The sequence below is a fragment of the Girardinichthys multiradiatus genome, chromosome 21 (genome assembly GCF_021462225.1).
Source record: "Girardinichthys multiradiatus isolate DD_20200921_A chromosome 21, DD_fGirMul_XY1, whole genome shotgun sequence".
NCBI lineage: Eukaryota > Metazoa > Chordata > Actinopteri > Cyprinodontiformes > Goodeidae > Girardinichthys > Girardinichthys multiradiatus.
In genome coordinates this window covers 40,479,519-40,494,492 of record NC_061813.1, presented here as the reverse complement: position 1 = coordinate 40,494,492, position 14,974 = coordinate 40,479,519, and the positions used below count along the sequence as shown (strand labels likewise).

The window sequence follows — 14,974 nt, the reverse complement described above, 5'->3', positions numbered from 1 at the left end:
TCTGTCCAGGGACCATGGGGCAGGTCTGTGGGTCCTCAAACTCGCTATTGCATATTTTTGTGGAGAAACCTTGTATACAAAAGCGCATCCACACTCATACTCACAGGTGTTAAGCTTCAGGTGTTGACAGATACACAGATGTTCTATATTGGGCTGCACCTCTAACTAAGTACATTTTACATTCATAAATAACATGTACTATTTTGTTAAAAAAAAAAAAAAAGAGAGATGGGTGAGGAGCTCGGAGTAGAGCCGCTGCTCCTCCACATCGAGAGGAGCCAGTTGAGGTGGCTCGGGCATCTAGACGGATGCCTCCTGGACGCCTTCCTTGGGAGGTGTTCCAGGCACGTCCCACCGGGAGGAGGCCCAGGACACGCTGGAGGGACTATGTCTCTCGGCTGGCCTGGGAACGCCTTGGGCTCCACCTGGAGGAACTGGAGGAGGTGTCTGGGGAGAGGGAAGTCTGGGTGTCTCTACTGAGTCTGCTGCCCCCGCGACCCGGTCCTGGATAAGCGGAAGACGACGAGTACAATAATCATAATGATTACCACAGGTTCAACACCTATAAATAGTACTAATGCAGCAGAGTCATGATAGACTGTGAGAAGCTGTACGTCCCCTCCCCCACCTATTGCTGCTGTTTGGAAATATTTCTGGCTGCCAGCAACGCCGAGCGTCACAGTGTGGAAGCTAAAGGAGCTCTACCCATCCGGCTCATTATGATAACACTGCTTCAGAGCTCCAGTTGGCAGCAGACTGCTGGTTCTATCCGACCCGATACCCTGACAGATTAATCAGCCAATAGCAGCTCTTCAGACTGTGCTAATCTACGAAGAGCAGAACATTTTCTGCACAGTAAACATGTTTACCCAAAAACTGCACCCAAGTTTAGCAGATCTGTATCAAACTATAAATGCTCCAAATAACAGAACTGTAATAATGAATATTTCATACAGGCAGCAGTAGGTATAGCTGCAGAGGCTGGTTTGTTTAAAGCTGATTGGAGATGGTTTCTGCTGTTTATTGTTTCTGAAAATGTTCTGTAGAAAGGTCCACTTCAGGTTCTGTATTAGGGTCTCATGGTGCTCCGGTCCTCAGCGAGGTGTTGGTGCTGTTTCTGACCAGTAAAGCTGGTTTCTTGGTGAGTTTGGGTGAGTCGTCAGCTGTCAGAACTCTCAGCGCTGTGTGTGGACTTCAGAGAGGCGCCACTCCCGGCCCGCCTTCATGAGGACCGCCTCCCACATGTTGAATTATTGAACATCCAGATGAGAAACGTCCTGCTGCAGCTGAAGTTTCTGTGAAATAAATTCCTCTGCTCGCTCTGAGCCCAGTAGCTGGCTCTGTTCACCACCTTCTTACAGCTGTGGTTCCTCTCAGAGCAACCATGGTTCTTACAGCCGTGGTTCCTCTCAGAGGTTCCTCTGAGAGGAACCACGGCTGTAAGAACCATGGTTGCTCTGAGAGGAAAAGTATCATCAGATCCTTTTGTCTTATTCAGACAGCTTCTCTGATTGGTCACTGTGAGCTAAGCTAAAATGAACTTTCTTTACAGAGCTGATCTTTCTTCCTCCTCCTAACTTCAGGAATCTCTCCTCCAAGCTGGATGTCGGCTTCAGGTCCAAATCCTGGCTGATGGTGACCCGTTCTTGTCCTCCAGTTTGGGGCAGTGTTAGTTTTTACAGAAAGTTTTAGATTAATTTTATCATCTTCTTTTGCCTTTTTAAAATGTAATTTAGTTGTTTCTTGGTGATCTTAAATTTCCTGTAACTTTGACCACAAACGCTTGTAAGTTGTCCAGAACGTCTGTTCTGAACTTTGAGACACTTTATCTCTTGAGTGATTGTCCATCATGGTGAAAAATCCACAGTTCATCACCAGACAGTTCCTGGATTGCTGGAAGAAGTGTCTCCTGGAGAACATGTTGATCCCACTTCTTATCCATGGCGATGTTCTTGGATCACAGCAGTCTGTCTAAACTGCTTTATTCAATTCTCAGTCATAAAACCAGAGTCAGCTTCAGTCTCTGCTTTCTGTTCTTGGAGACTTTTTCTTTTTTCTGCTGAATAAATGAGTTTTCAGACTGTGCTGTGATGCGTGAACCGTTTTAGTTTTTCCACCTTTCGACTCTCTCAACCACGTTCATTAGACATCTTCCTGCAGATGTCTCCTTACAAACATTATGACCATTTCTGCATCGTAACACAGAACCTTTCACCTGTTGCTGTTTCACATTCAACCATAAATAGACGTCTTTTTGCAGGTCTTTCCCTTGTTATGAAGAAGACATTTTTCCACATTAGGAGCTAGACATCTTTTCACCTTTTAGCTTCTCAGACACTTGTAGAAATCACTAGATGTTGTCTTCTCCATGTTGGATCAAGTTGTCTTCTGGATGTTAAAAATGAGCCGATGTTCAGCTTTCACGTTGCAGCAGTATTTAGTCATCATTGGAAGCAACTTGATGCATTACTGCCACCTTGTGGTAGCAACACGTCACAACCAGAGACCAGTATAACTGAGGTGCATTTAATAAAATACATTTGGATTACATATGAGTTCATATGCTATAATATTATTATTTTTAGAATAAAAATGTTTATTAATAATGAAATGTTGCTTGCAGACATTTTCATGCAGACTGAGGTCTAACTTCATGGACAAAAGAAGTGAGGATTTGAAGCCATGTGGGAAACAGACGGGCAGAGTGTGTGGGAGTGATTTAATCCTGCTCTCCTCTCAGTGTTCAGTGTTGCTGTGAAGCCATGTACCTGTGAGCTTACAGGCTTGTTGTTGAGTGACCTGAATATGCCAGACGTTGCTGCTGGCGCTGTTTTGTTGATGCTGCACTAACAGCTGATGCAGGCGCTCCCTGCTCTTCCTGGGATAAAACTCTGCCTGAGCTCGGAAGGCTTTGTCAACGAGAGAAAACACGGAAATGAACAGAAGTTAGATGAAACATTCATGAAATTCCAACGGAAAGTTTAAACATGGAGGATGATGGGAAACGGGAATCTCTGTGGAAAGCAAATCCAAAACTGTTTGGATCTGCGTGATTATTATTAATATAGGAAGGGCAGATAGGGGCAAACAAACATATTTTATATCCTAGTATATTTTTAAAAACCTGTTACCATTTTGCTATGGTCGTCATGGGTTTGAGGCTTGTGAATTGTGAAGTCAGACAGACTTAAAGCTAATGTTCTACATTAAAGAAAAAGAACCTGATGTTGTCTGAATAGAAGAGGTGCATTTTTGATTTAAAGCAAGGATGAAACAACCCAACCTTAATGTGAAGGATTTGCTTGCTAATAACTTCATAGCATCTTTTTAAAAGACTTGTAATGTCTTCTGTGTTCAAGTCACTTTATGTTGGTTTAAATTCAGTGATTTCTTGATTCTGCAGGTCTGTGAATGTGGAGACTGACATTAGGCTGAACTTTCCACAAAAACCTGTTCACTCAAAATGGGCCCGATTTAGTTTTTCTGTCCTTTTTAATAAATGAAATCACCAATTAGGTGTTTGTATTTACTCAGTTCATCTTCGTTTGGTTATAATTTGATCTGAAACATTTAAGTGTGACAAAAAGTCAAAAACAGAAGAAACGTGTTACTTTTCACATGGTGTAAGGAGAGAACTGTAGCAGCCCTTGGAATGGTCCCTGTGGTCCGCCACAGCTCAGCTCAGGTTTTCAAGGAGTTGAAGTGGGTCAGAATAATGGAAAAGGCTGCGCCAGGTAGGCATGGCAACGAAGAACTACTTATAAACAAAGTTATCGGGTGCTGGCTACACATATCTGCAGTAGATTAACATTGAAATGGGTGAGCAGGCTGAGCTTAGATTTATAGAGGTGGAGAAATAAACGGGCCCCTGGTCTTACCCCTCTGGTCCCCCACAGCTCAGCTGAGTTGTTAAGGAGGTCCAGTTCATTGGGCTTCTGTTGGAGCATAAGAGACCTGTAACCTGAATGAGTTACTGAGATGATCGGTGGCAGCTAGGGGGCATCAGTAGACTCTAACCTACAGTAAATTTCAGCCTAGAAGCATTTTTCCATATTATCTGCAACTAAAGTGTCTCTCTGCGTTTAGAACATGACGTGTCTGCTGGACCTGAAGACTTACTGTAGTCCTACAGGGTTTCTCTGGGTCTCTGCAGCATCAGCTGACATGTAGGACAAGCTTCTCTGTTCCTTTCAGCCCTGCTGAAGGAAGACTTTATTTAAGGAGGCAGATTCCTGCAGTCCACCAAGCCTCAGGCGGTGGAGGAACGGACTGAGGGGACGGCATGGAGGAAATGAATGAGGAGTAGTGAACATACGGTCAGAACCGGGTCACTTATTTTCTAATTAAACAAGAACTTCCGGGCTGATTAGGTGTTGGTGTCCAGGGTTAGACCTGACTTTGTCTTCTCCTGTTGTCTCACCAGCATGTCTCCTCTCTGTCCTCTTCATGTCTCTACTACCCTGTTTAAAAATATCTCTTCTCCCGGCGGCTTCAGTCAAACGCATCAGCATCATCCGCGCAGCGTGGGCGCTAAAAACTGTCAACTTATCAACAAGATGACAAAGACCTCTGATGAATAAGTGATTGTGAAACCTAGTTTCAGTGTCTCCTCGTCTCCTCTCCTCAGCCCCGTGCCCTTCGTCTCCTTCTCCTCTTCCCTCCACGTCTCACCGTCTGAAGATCACAGGAGAGAATTCCCTCTGAACTTCCTGGGATGGGATGACTCACTCACAAACACACAGAGTCCAATCATTCACGCAGTTTGAAGCCTCTCGCTGTCGGGTTTTCTCAATGAGCCGACGGGTAAAGAAGAAACAGCTGCTGCTTTTTAATAAACATCATTACAACAGTAGCTGTCAGAACCTGTCAGAACCTCCTGATCCATCATTCTTTTACAGACTTAACTGTAATCTTTTCAAGCCGTCTGGATCAGTGGCTCCAGATTGTCTTTGGACTCCTTGAAAGCATAAAAACACAGAAGGAAACAGTAACAGCAAAGAATTCATGTTAAACTGGACCTGTAGACTCTGTTAGCAGCAAAACGACCATCTGATCCAGACGGTACCACAGGTTGATTAACAGGAAACAGGATTTTAGTTCCAATCCGGTGATTCCGTGAGTTGTTCAGTTTCCTGCATGTTGCTACATCCACCACAGCTCCTGCCGACCTTCAACCCCGTCTCCTCCTCATGTCCTTGTGCTGTTTGACTGCTGCATGTAAATCTGATCATTTTGTCTGTTATTGCTTCTCTCCCTTCCCTTAAATCCTAAATGGGCTGCAGACTCGGCACCAGACAGAAGATGAATGTCTGCTGCTGGTTGGTCTCTGTTGTGGTTTCTTCCCATCAGAGGAGCTGCCAGCTGCAATGAGCTCTGAGTCCATCTCACCAGAAATCATTTTCACTCCTCCAGCTCCTGCAAGAACCACTTTAGGGTTTTGGGTTTAGTCTTTTGATTTACTTCATGTTTTGAGCTTTAGATTTTGTGGACTTTGTGGTTGTGGAAAACTAAAACAGCAACAGAAAATAAAACTTTAATGGGTTTTGTTTCTGTGGTGGAAAAATCTGGTGTTTTTTACCTAAAAGTCTTCATCAGTAACTCCATCCATCTGACCTTTTGTCCAATAGTCTGTCCGTCCATCTACCCCCCCCCCCCCCTCCACAAAACCATATATCTATTGCCCGCTCCATCTGTCCTTCTATCTATCAATGTCGGTACCTCCATCAACCCATGCGTCCTTCAGACCGTCTATCAACCAGTTTGTCCATCGGTCCATCCAGCTTCTGAACAGTCCATTCCTTGGTCAGTACGTCCTACAACCCATCTATCCTTACGCCCATCTGACCTTCAGTCTGTCCTTCCATCTGTTGGCTGTCCATCTGTCTTTCTGTCCGTCCTTAAATTGGTTCCTGATTCTTTCTGCTTGTCTAAATTTGAAAACCCAAACCTCATCAGATCCTTCTGGGGGTCCAAGAACTGATTATTGGTAATTTGGGTCTTTATTTTATTATGACGGAACTAAAGCTGCTTGGAAATGTTCCCTAAATTCAGCACTTGGACAAAGTTTGTAGGTTTGATGAAACCAAACCAAGTTTGGACGGCTTTAGATCAGCGTTGATGTGTTTCATGAACTAGAACAATAATTGGTCTGGTTGGGGTTTTCCTTCAGCTGACCTCATGAGCTGAACATCCTGAGATGAAGAACCTCCTCGTGCATCATCAGGCCCTTCATACAGACAGACAAATCGGTGCTGGTCAGAGGGGCTCAGCACGGGGTCCCACCACACTTCCCCTCCAAACCCAGGCCCGTTTAATTGTCCGGGTTCCTGTCTTCTGTCTAACCAACAGAACTCTAATTTCAACACTTTGTGTGAACTCTGAACATTCGGACCGTGTCTGTTTGTTTGGGTTTGAAAATGTGTCCTTCGGTGATCCGTTTGGATGTTCAGGGAACTGTTCCACAGCAGCAGCTGCATTCCTCTTGGTGGTCCCACACATCTGAACAAAAGTCATCAAATAATCCCTTATTTCTTTGTAGTTTGTATTCAAACAGCCAGATTAATCTTTTAAAGAGGTTCTCCAGGCTTTCTGAAGGTCTTCCAAAATCTTTGTATGGACTTTGTTTGATTTTTAGTTTCATTTTTAGTCCAGTAGCTGAGCATTTTCAGAGATCCTTAACTTGGGCTTTAAATGTAAATTTGAGACTTTTTCCACCTTCAGCTTGTTGATGAGTTGGTGCTCCAGATGGAGTTAAGATATCTGAGTGATCTTGGTGGTGAGTGGAGGAATGCTTGATGATGGTGTTGAAGATCAACAGGCAGATTAGAGAAGATCTGTGATGATTCTGCTGCTCCAGTGTTTGATCTGCTGCACGTTTCTAGATGTTTCCCTGCTGGAACACGATCTGACTCCCTAATCGACCCGATTCAAACAGGCTTTGTTTGCGGCATTAGTTCGCATACATCATGTGTACCACATATTTACATCACTGCTACACAATCGATGCAACTGCAAATATAACAACCCATTAATAGCACAACTTTATCTATGCTACCTTACACTGATTCACTCACGTTGGCACAGCAGCTGCTTGAAATTGAAAGTGAACCTGGCAACCTCACCTACTTTCTGATTAATACTGCTATTAATAGTCGCACCATTTGGGGGGTGATGTTTCCCAGATGGTTGGTTGATCCCTTTGGGGAAAAAGAAATCAAAAACACATCCCTTGTCTTGGCCAAGCAGAACACTGTGAATTTCACTGTTAATCCCAGTATACATGTACTGTTCAGAATAAGGGTGCCTAAACCAATGACATGAGGACTGGCTGAAGATTTTTGCACATTAGGATCTGTTTAAAACGTCTTAATCTAAGCAGCATATCATAAATTTAAAGCCATTCATGGATAGAGATTCATCGATCAGGATTTTCTTTGCCAGTGACCAATTTCCTTTGATGTCTAACCTGCCAATTCAGATGTTTCTTTACCACTTTTTAACTCTCATAAGACTAAAATTTTTCTTCGGCTGTTCTCTGAGTTTAAAGTACAGTAGAAAGTGAATGAATTCAATCTCGTTTCAAGTCTCGGAGTTTCTGTGCCTCACTTTTTTATCTATTATCAATAAAAGTATTTCATGTGTTTATTTGCTGAAAGTATCGGCACTTCTTGGTTTAGATGCATTTAATGACCAGGAAAAAAATCCATATTTTTTAGCATTTGTAAGTAAGTAAGTACACTTTATTTATCTAGCACCTTTCACAGTTAAAACTCACAAAGTGCTTTACAGAGTGCAAATAAAATGAATACAAATACAGGCTTGATATAATACAAAGACAGTAAGAACAGCTAAAAACAAGGAGTAGAACATTTAAATGACAGCTTTTTAAAGGAGTCAACGGAGTCGGCCCCACAAAGAGACAGCCTGGAAGGACGGGTCGCCTCGAGTATTGAACCGGGTCTGGGGGACCTTTAGGAGGTTCTTGGCAGAGGACCAAAGAGTGCGACCTGGAGAATTAGGGATCGACATTTTAATGATGTATTGGGGGGCTGTCCATGAAAAGCTCTCAAAGTTCAGACTAAAATTTTAAAATCAATTCTAAATTTGACAGGTAGCCAGTGTAAAGCGGGTGTAATGTGCCCTGCTGTTAGTTCCTGTTCAAAGCCTCGCTGCAGCGTTCTGGACCAACTGGAGACGACTGACAGTAGATTTGTTCAAACAAGGAAAAAGAGAATTACAATAATCTGAATGAGAGGAAATGAAAGCATGAATAATCATTATTTGACCTGCTGATCTCTGATCCAGGAACAATTGGCTGATTCCGAACTCTGGCAAGTTGATTGGTGCATCTCTACTTACTGCCCTCTGAAGCAATGCTGTTTTTAACTAAGCAATCATCCCTAAATGTATTCGGGGTCGTCTCCTCCTCAGTCTTCAGATGGTCGTATTTAAAGCGGTGACCTCCTGCTGAGAACGTTCACCAACATCGTGAAGCATCTCTGTGCTGCAGCTGCTGCAGGTTTCTTATATGTGAGGAGCAGAAAACAAACAAATGATGAGTTGTTGTTTTTTATTGTGCTGCCCTGAGGTTTGTTTCAGTCTCATCTGCACTAATTTATCTTCTTGTTGGTTTTGTCTCGAGTTGTTTCCATCACTGGTCGGCTGTTTGCTCTCCTAAACTCCTCAGAGGGTTTTATTAGCTCCTGTTTCCTCTCTTTACTGCTCATTGGCCCGTGTTTTCTTTGTTATAAATGGACTGAATGAAACCAATGTGTGTGTGTGTGTGTGTGTGTTGCAGGACGTACACACTGCGGCGTGTTCGTGATGCCTTCAGGGCCAACAGGAAAGTGGAGGATCCGAAAGTGGTGGAGAAGCTGCTGGTGGAGGGACGGCAGATGCTGGCACTGATTCAGAGACAGGTGACACTCACACACACACACACACACACACACACACACACACACACACACACACACATCCGTGTTTTACTATCTTTATGAGGACTTTTCAGTTACTTCCATTGACTTCCATTCATTTTCCTTGATTTTTAGTGCCTAACCCTAACAATAACTCAATTCATACCCTAGTCCTAACCCTAACCAGTTAATACTTAGTCCTAACCCTAACCAGTTAATACCTAGTCCTAACAATAACTCAATTCATACCCTAGTCCTAACCCTAACCAGTTAATACTTAGTCCTAACCCTAACCAGTTAATACTTAGTCCTAACCCTAACCAGTTAATACCTAGTCCTAACAATAACTCAATTCATACCCTAGTCCTAACCCTAACCAGTTAATACTTAGTCCTAACCCTAACCAGTTAATACTTAGTCCTAACCCTAACCAGTTAATACCTTGTCCTAACCCTGAAAATGTGAGGACCAGAAAAATGTCCTCACTTTGCAATATTAATACGAAAAATGGTTCTCACTCAGCAACAAGTACAAGAACACACACACTAACACACACGTACCGGTGATTCTGATGTTTCCAGTTCACCTCGGGCCAACCTGAATGGTTCTGTGATCCAAATTGGGTTTCAGAGGTAGAGGGAGCCAGCTCTCCTCACAGAGACACACATGTTCTGCAGGCTAACCGGGCTGGCATGAATGCAGATGAACACCTGTGCACTGACTGACCACCTGTCCTGCACACACAGGCCCTCATTACTGTGGGCTAATGGCCCCACTGTCGCTCACTTTGTTCCCATAACGACCAACAGCCTCTCAGCCAATCCCAGAGGAGGATGGAGGGTCGCTCCAGACTGACACAGGGGGATAAATGTAAGGTCAGATTTATGTCGCACGTGTTGCGTTGGTACATCCATAGAAATTATACTGAAACTCTAGAAGCTCAACAAAAACCTTCATTTAGACTGAGACTGGTCCAGGACCAGAACCCACACACATTCATGGTTCCTGTGGAGCTGGTTCTGCTCAAATCTCCAGGCTGTTATCATACTTGGGTGGAGTCTGGAAATTTAGAAAAGGAAAACCTGTAGGAACCTTTTATATGGTCCTTCTAGAGCATCCAGGGTCTGCTCAAGGTTCTCCTCCTAGACGGACATGCCTGGAAAAACCTCCCAAAGGAGGAGATATTCTGATCAGATGGACCACCAGAACCGACTCCTGTCAAGGTGGAGGAGCAGCAGCTCTACTCTGAGCTGTGCTCATGTCTCTAGTCCAGCAACACTACAGAGGAAGCTGATCTCAGCTGCTTGTGTCTGGAGCCCATTCAGATCAGACAAAGTTTGGATCGGATCAGTTAAAGTAAAGCTGCTCCAGATCCACATCCAGAGTCGGACCGTCCTCGTTTCTTTCTGACTGCTTCTGGATGAAGAACTTGGTCCCAGGAGCCTGAGGATGAGGAGAAGCTGCTTTAAGTCCAACTTCCTCAGATTTTGTGGTGAAATTCAGCTGAACTGTTCTGGATGTCTTTGCATGAGTAAGTAGAGTTGTTTGTTAGTTGGGTGTTTTGGTTCCCCTGATCTCGGGTCAGCTTGTGTCTGTGTCCTGCAGCTGATTGTCCCGGTTTGTTGTGTCTGCAGTGATATTTAGTGAATCGTTTGACATTTGAATTTTGTTCTGTTTGCCGTCAGACGTCTGCTCGGTCCGCTGGAGTCGACTTTAACGATCAGATTTACATATTGACATTTCGCAGCAGGAAGGGGTCGTTATAGTAACGGTACCACTTCAAACGGACAAGGGGGGAGGAGAAAGAGGGAACCGGAGGCAAACAAACCTAACAGAATGCTTGGAGATGTTTAGTCTAACTCTGCCGCTCACTGGAGACTTTATGGACCCATTAAACATTAAAACTGGGTTGGTTTTTAAATGAGAGAAAAATGAACTCTTTTTTTTTTCTGTTTCTTATCTGTGACTGAATAAACCGGAAGTGGTTTTGGATTTAGAGTGATGTAGAGTTAAAGTGTCCCAGATCGTTCTCCAATCAGATTCTAGTTACCTGCCAACCAGATTGCCCTGGTCCACCTGCCTTCATATTTAGTGTGATTACTCCACATTTTCTGACTCTTCATTTTCTTTGAGGTTTATCATCACAGCAACTAAAGATCTTCTTATGGTGTCCATCATCAGCAGACAGAGAACGCCCAGCTGGCTGAATGTTTAACTGTTGGGCCGAAAAAACCGACCAGCGACCCGCCGCTGGGCGCGACCCGCCGCTGGGCGCGACCCGCAGCGTGCGACCCGCCGCTGAGCGCTGCGTGTGACCCGCCGCTGGGCGTGACCCGCTGCGTGTGACCCGCCGCTGGGCGCGACCCGCTGCGCGCGACCCGCCGCTGGGCGCGACCCGCCGCAGCGTGCGACCCGCCGCTGAGCGCTGCGTGTGACCCGCCGCTGGGCGTGACCCGCTGCGTGTGACCCGCCGCTGGGCGCGACCCGCTGCGCGCGACCCGCCGCTGGGCGCGACCCGCTGCGTGTCAACAGTCTTTTGCGACTGGCTAATTGGTAATCCGCTGATCTAATAAACCAATGAAGCTATAATAACCCGGTTCTGTTAGCTGGCACATCCTGACCCTAAACCTTTCAAGCAACTTTTGATTCTGTTTCAGGATTTATCAGCATCTCCATCTGGACCTGACCCACTCTGCCTGCAGGAGTCCAAATCTGTTCTCCACTGCCCTCCTTATGGACCCCACCGACTTTCTGTCAGCTTTGGTTCTGGGTTAGGGTTCTGGACTTTTGTTGCTCAGATGGTTTGTCTCAATTACTTTTGCATTTGTGGCCTTGAAGTTCTGGTTTGGTTTCATCGGACCATGACCCAATCTCTCACACAGCTAGAGCAAATGTGAGGCACATCCTATTAGAAAGGCTGAACTTTATTTCAGGTTAATCCTGTTCATCATAACTGATGGCCGGCAGGAAACCTTAAGAAGTCTGAGAACTGGACCTGAATCAAGCATGCTTTATCACACAGGACCACTTTGAAACATGAGAAGATCTGGACCTCAGAGAGATTCATCTGTTTACCTTCCTGCTCCCGCCTGAACTGATTCAGACGTTAAACAGGAGGAAAGTGCTCCTCGCTACAACCTTGTCAGAATACTATAGGCTGCTGGAAAAATCGATACACGCTGGTGTTGTTCGGTCTCTTCAGGTTTCAGATCCATACAGTGTGTGACATAAGAGGCAGAGCAGGATGCACTGAGACATCCCAGATCCTCTGGTTCTGGAGAAGAACATAAAGGAGTAAATACGAGTAATGTTTACACTAGAAGAAACATTGAGCCTGTTCCCTGCTGCCACAAGGGGACGCAAGGCGGCCTTTCAAATTGGGCGCATAGCTAAAGATATTGTAGTTATTATGACCACCTGTTCCCTCATGTTTTATATCTAAACATCCAAAACTAATAACTAGTGATATTTGTTTCTCAATTTGAGAACAAAAATAAGTGTCAGTCTCTGATTGGCCGGTCCGGGCCAACCTACTGTTTAGGTTAAGTCCTTAGAGGCTGTGTTTACGTGCTGTACCTGTGACCAATCAGCTGCTGCGGCCTCCTCTGCATTTATTTCACCCTTTGAGCTCTACCCATCAGCCAGTGTGCCAAGGCAGCATGGCGTCACACATTCATGGTGTCACACATTCATGGCGTCACCTGTTTAACACAGCACTGTAAAACCGGATTCATTGGATTCAGAGCTGTTATTGTTTCTACTGCAGCTAAGGTAACAGAACATGTTTCATCGCAGGGAATTTAAATGATCTACTCGCCTTTTAACTTTGTTGTTCTGCTCTTTATAGAACGACACATATAACAAGCTGATGTTAGTTGGGCTCTCTGCTCCTGTAGCCATTTAGCTGCTTAACAGACCTGCTGCTCATAGCTTCCAACTGTAGTTTTAAAATGACATTACCATAATAAGAGTGATAGGTGGCACTTTCTTGTGTAACGTCTACTTTAAGCCAGCTGATAGAACATGTAGCAATAGGTGGGGGAGGGGCAGTGTAGTGCTACTGTATGGTTCATGTTGTCAGATGAAACTTTAGGAACCTTTTGATTGAAAACACGTTAAGCTGCTTACTGGTACCAGTAAGCGGACCATCACTAGCCGAGCAGCAGCAGAACATTTCTCGGTCGGTTATGGACCGCCTCTCCTATTGTTCCCCACTGTTGCTGGGCCCAGAAAGAAATGAGCAAAGCTATTTAGTACCGTGGTACTTTTGATGAGTCACATTTAATTATGAATATGTTTTTAGTCGACATCAGGAAACGTTTTGTTTTTTAAATATTAAAAATGTTTCACCAGAATCAACAGTCTGCCCCTGCTGGGCTGGGGTTGAAGTTCATGTTTCAAGCAGAGGGGTTCAAGTCTCTTCCTTTCTGGTAAATGACTGGATCAGAACTTCAGCTGCTGGCATGAGGGAGTTTCTTTGAACCTTCTTGGAGTTCTCCCCGAAGGAGCCGTAGAACATTGCAGGAGAAAGAGAAGTCTGTGTTTCCCTCTTGACCTCAACCTATCTGAGGATGGATGGATGGATGGTTGGATGGATGGATGGGTGGGTGTGTGGATGGTTGGATGGATGGGTGGATAGATGATGGATGGATGGATGGGTGGGTGTGTGGATGGGTGGGTGGATGGGTGGATGGATGGGTGGATAGATGGGTGGATAGATGGTGGATGGATGGATGGGTGGGTGGGTGGATGGATGGGTGGATGGATGGGTGGGTGGGTGTGTGGATAGATGGTGGATGGATGGATGGGTGGGTGGGTGTGTGGATAGATGGTGGATGGATGGATGGATGGATGGATGGATGGATGGATGGATGGATGGATGGGTGGGTGGGTGTGTGGATGGATGGATGGATGGGTGGATAGATGGGTGGATAGATGGTGGATGGATGGATGGATGGATGGGTGGATAGATGGTGGATGGATGGATGGATGGGTGGATGGATGGATGGATGGGTGGATAGATGGTGGATGGATGGATGGATGGATGGATGGATGGGTGGATGTTCAATCCAAGTCTCAGCAGATTCTCAAGTTTTCATCATCATCCACATTAGATTTTCCTAATTTTTATCCCTTATTTTACCACAGGATAAAAGTGAAGCCTCAGTAATGTTAAAGCGATGTAGTTGGTACCATTTGCTCGCTGCGGGACCTGGTGTTTGGACAGGGGAACTTCAGGCCCAATGGGATGTCAGCAGGGACCTCTGTCCCCCCCTTCAGACGCCCAAACGACACAGAAACTGAATGAAATCAGAGATGTTTCATCAGGGTGAGGAGCTACTTGGACCAAATCAAACACAAGAAGAACCAAAGTGCCCGACCAGGGAGGAGGAGTCTGGAGCAGGCGGCTGATCCACCTGAACGAACCACTAAGCTCTGATGTTGCCGGGAGCTCCAGCCGTGACCTTCCATCTCCTCCTGAGGCTGTTCAGTTTGTTGTTGTTGTTCATAGAGTCTCGGGGGACGTTCTCTCCACCGTTCCTGTTCAGACTTCTGTTTTCAAGGTCAAAATGAACTCTTAAAAAGCAGCTGCATGTTTGTTTGAGTCCAGCACTGCATGCTGACTCGAAGCTGCTGTCGCCTTTTTGTCTCCAGTTGTGCAAATCTGTGTGTTTTGTATGCGTGTGTGGGCGTACGGTGTGAATTAATCTGACGCAGGTGGGCGTGCTTGTTTCTCTGCTCTGCTGACTGCTCACGCTCTTTAAAAAGTTGAGTTTGGTTCTAATTGTGTCTGTGGGTCCCTGCATGGCTCCGTGGGATAGTGTGCGCCTTTGTAAGTTAGTTAGGGAGTAAAGATGATGGATTGCAGCTGCAGAACCGCCTCTGTTTGTAGAGCAGAAGCTAAAGCAGTTTGCTCAGTTTAATGAGAGTGTGTGAGTTCACGAAGGAGGGCTTCAAATGGGAGACTGGGAGCGGAAATGAGGCGGAGAATAAAGACATAAAAAAATGCTAAACTGAAAGGAGAGAAGTTAAAGTAGAGAAGGTGGTGGTGAGCCACA

General features: G+C 45.1%; 1 protein-coding gene across 1 annotated transcript in view; it reads left to right on the top strand.

Annotated features, from left to right (window-relative positions):
• The window catches only part of LOC124857956 (LYR motif-containing protein 4B), a 48,860-nt gene that overhangs the window by 2,092 nt on the left and 31,794 nt on the right, over positions 1 to 14,974 (top strand). The window contains exon 2 of the mRNA XM_047349577.1: positions 8,798 to 8,918. Within this exon, the coding sequence (XP_047205533.1) occupies positions 8,798 to 8,918 (121 nt within the window). The remainder of the gene's footprint in view (positions 1 to 8,797; positions 8,919 to 14,974) is intronic.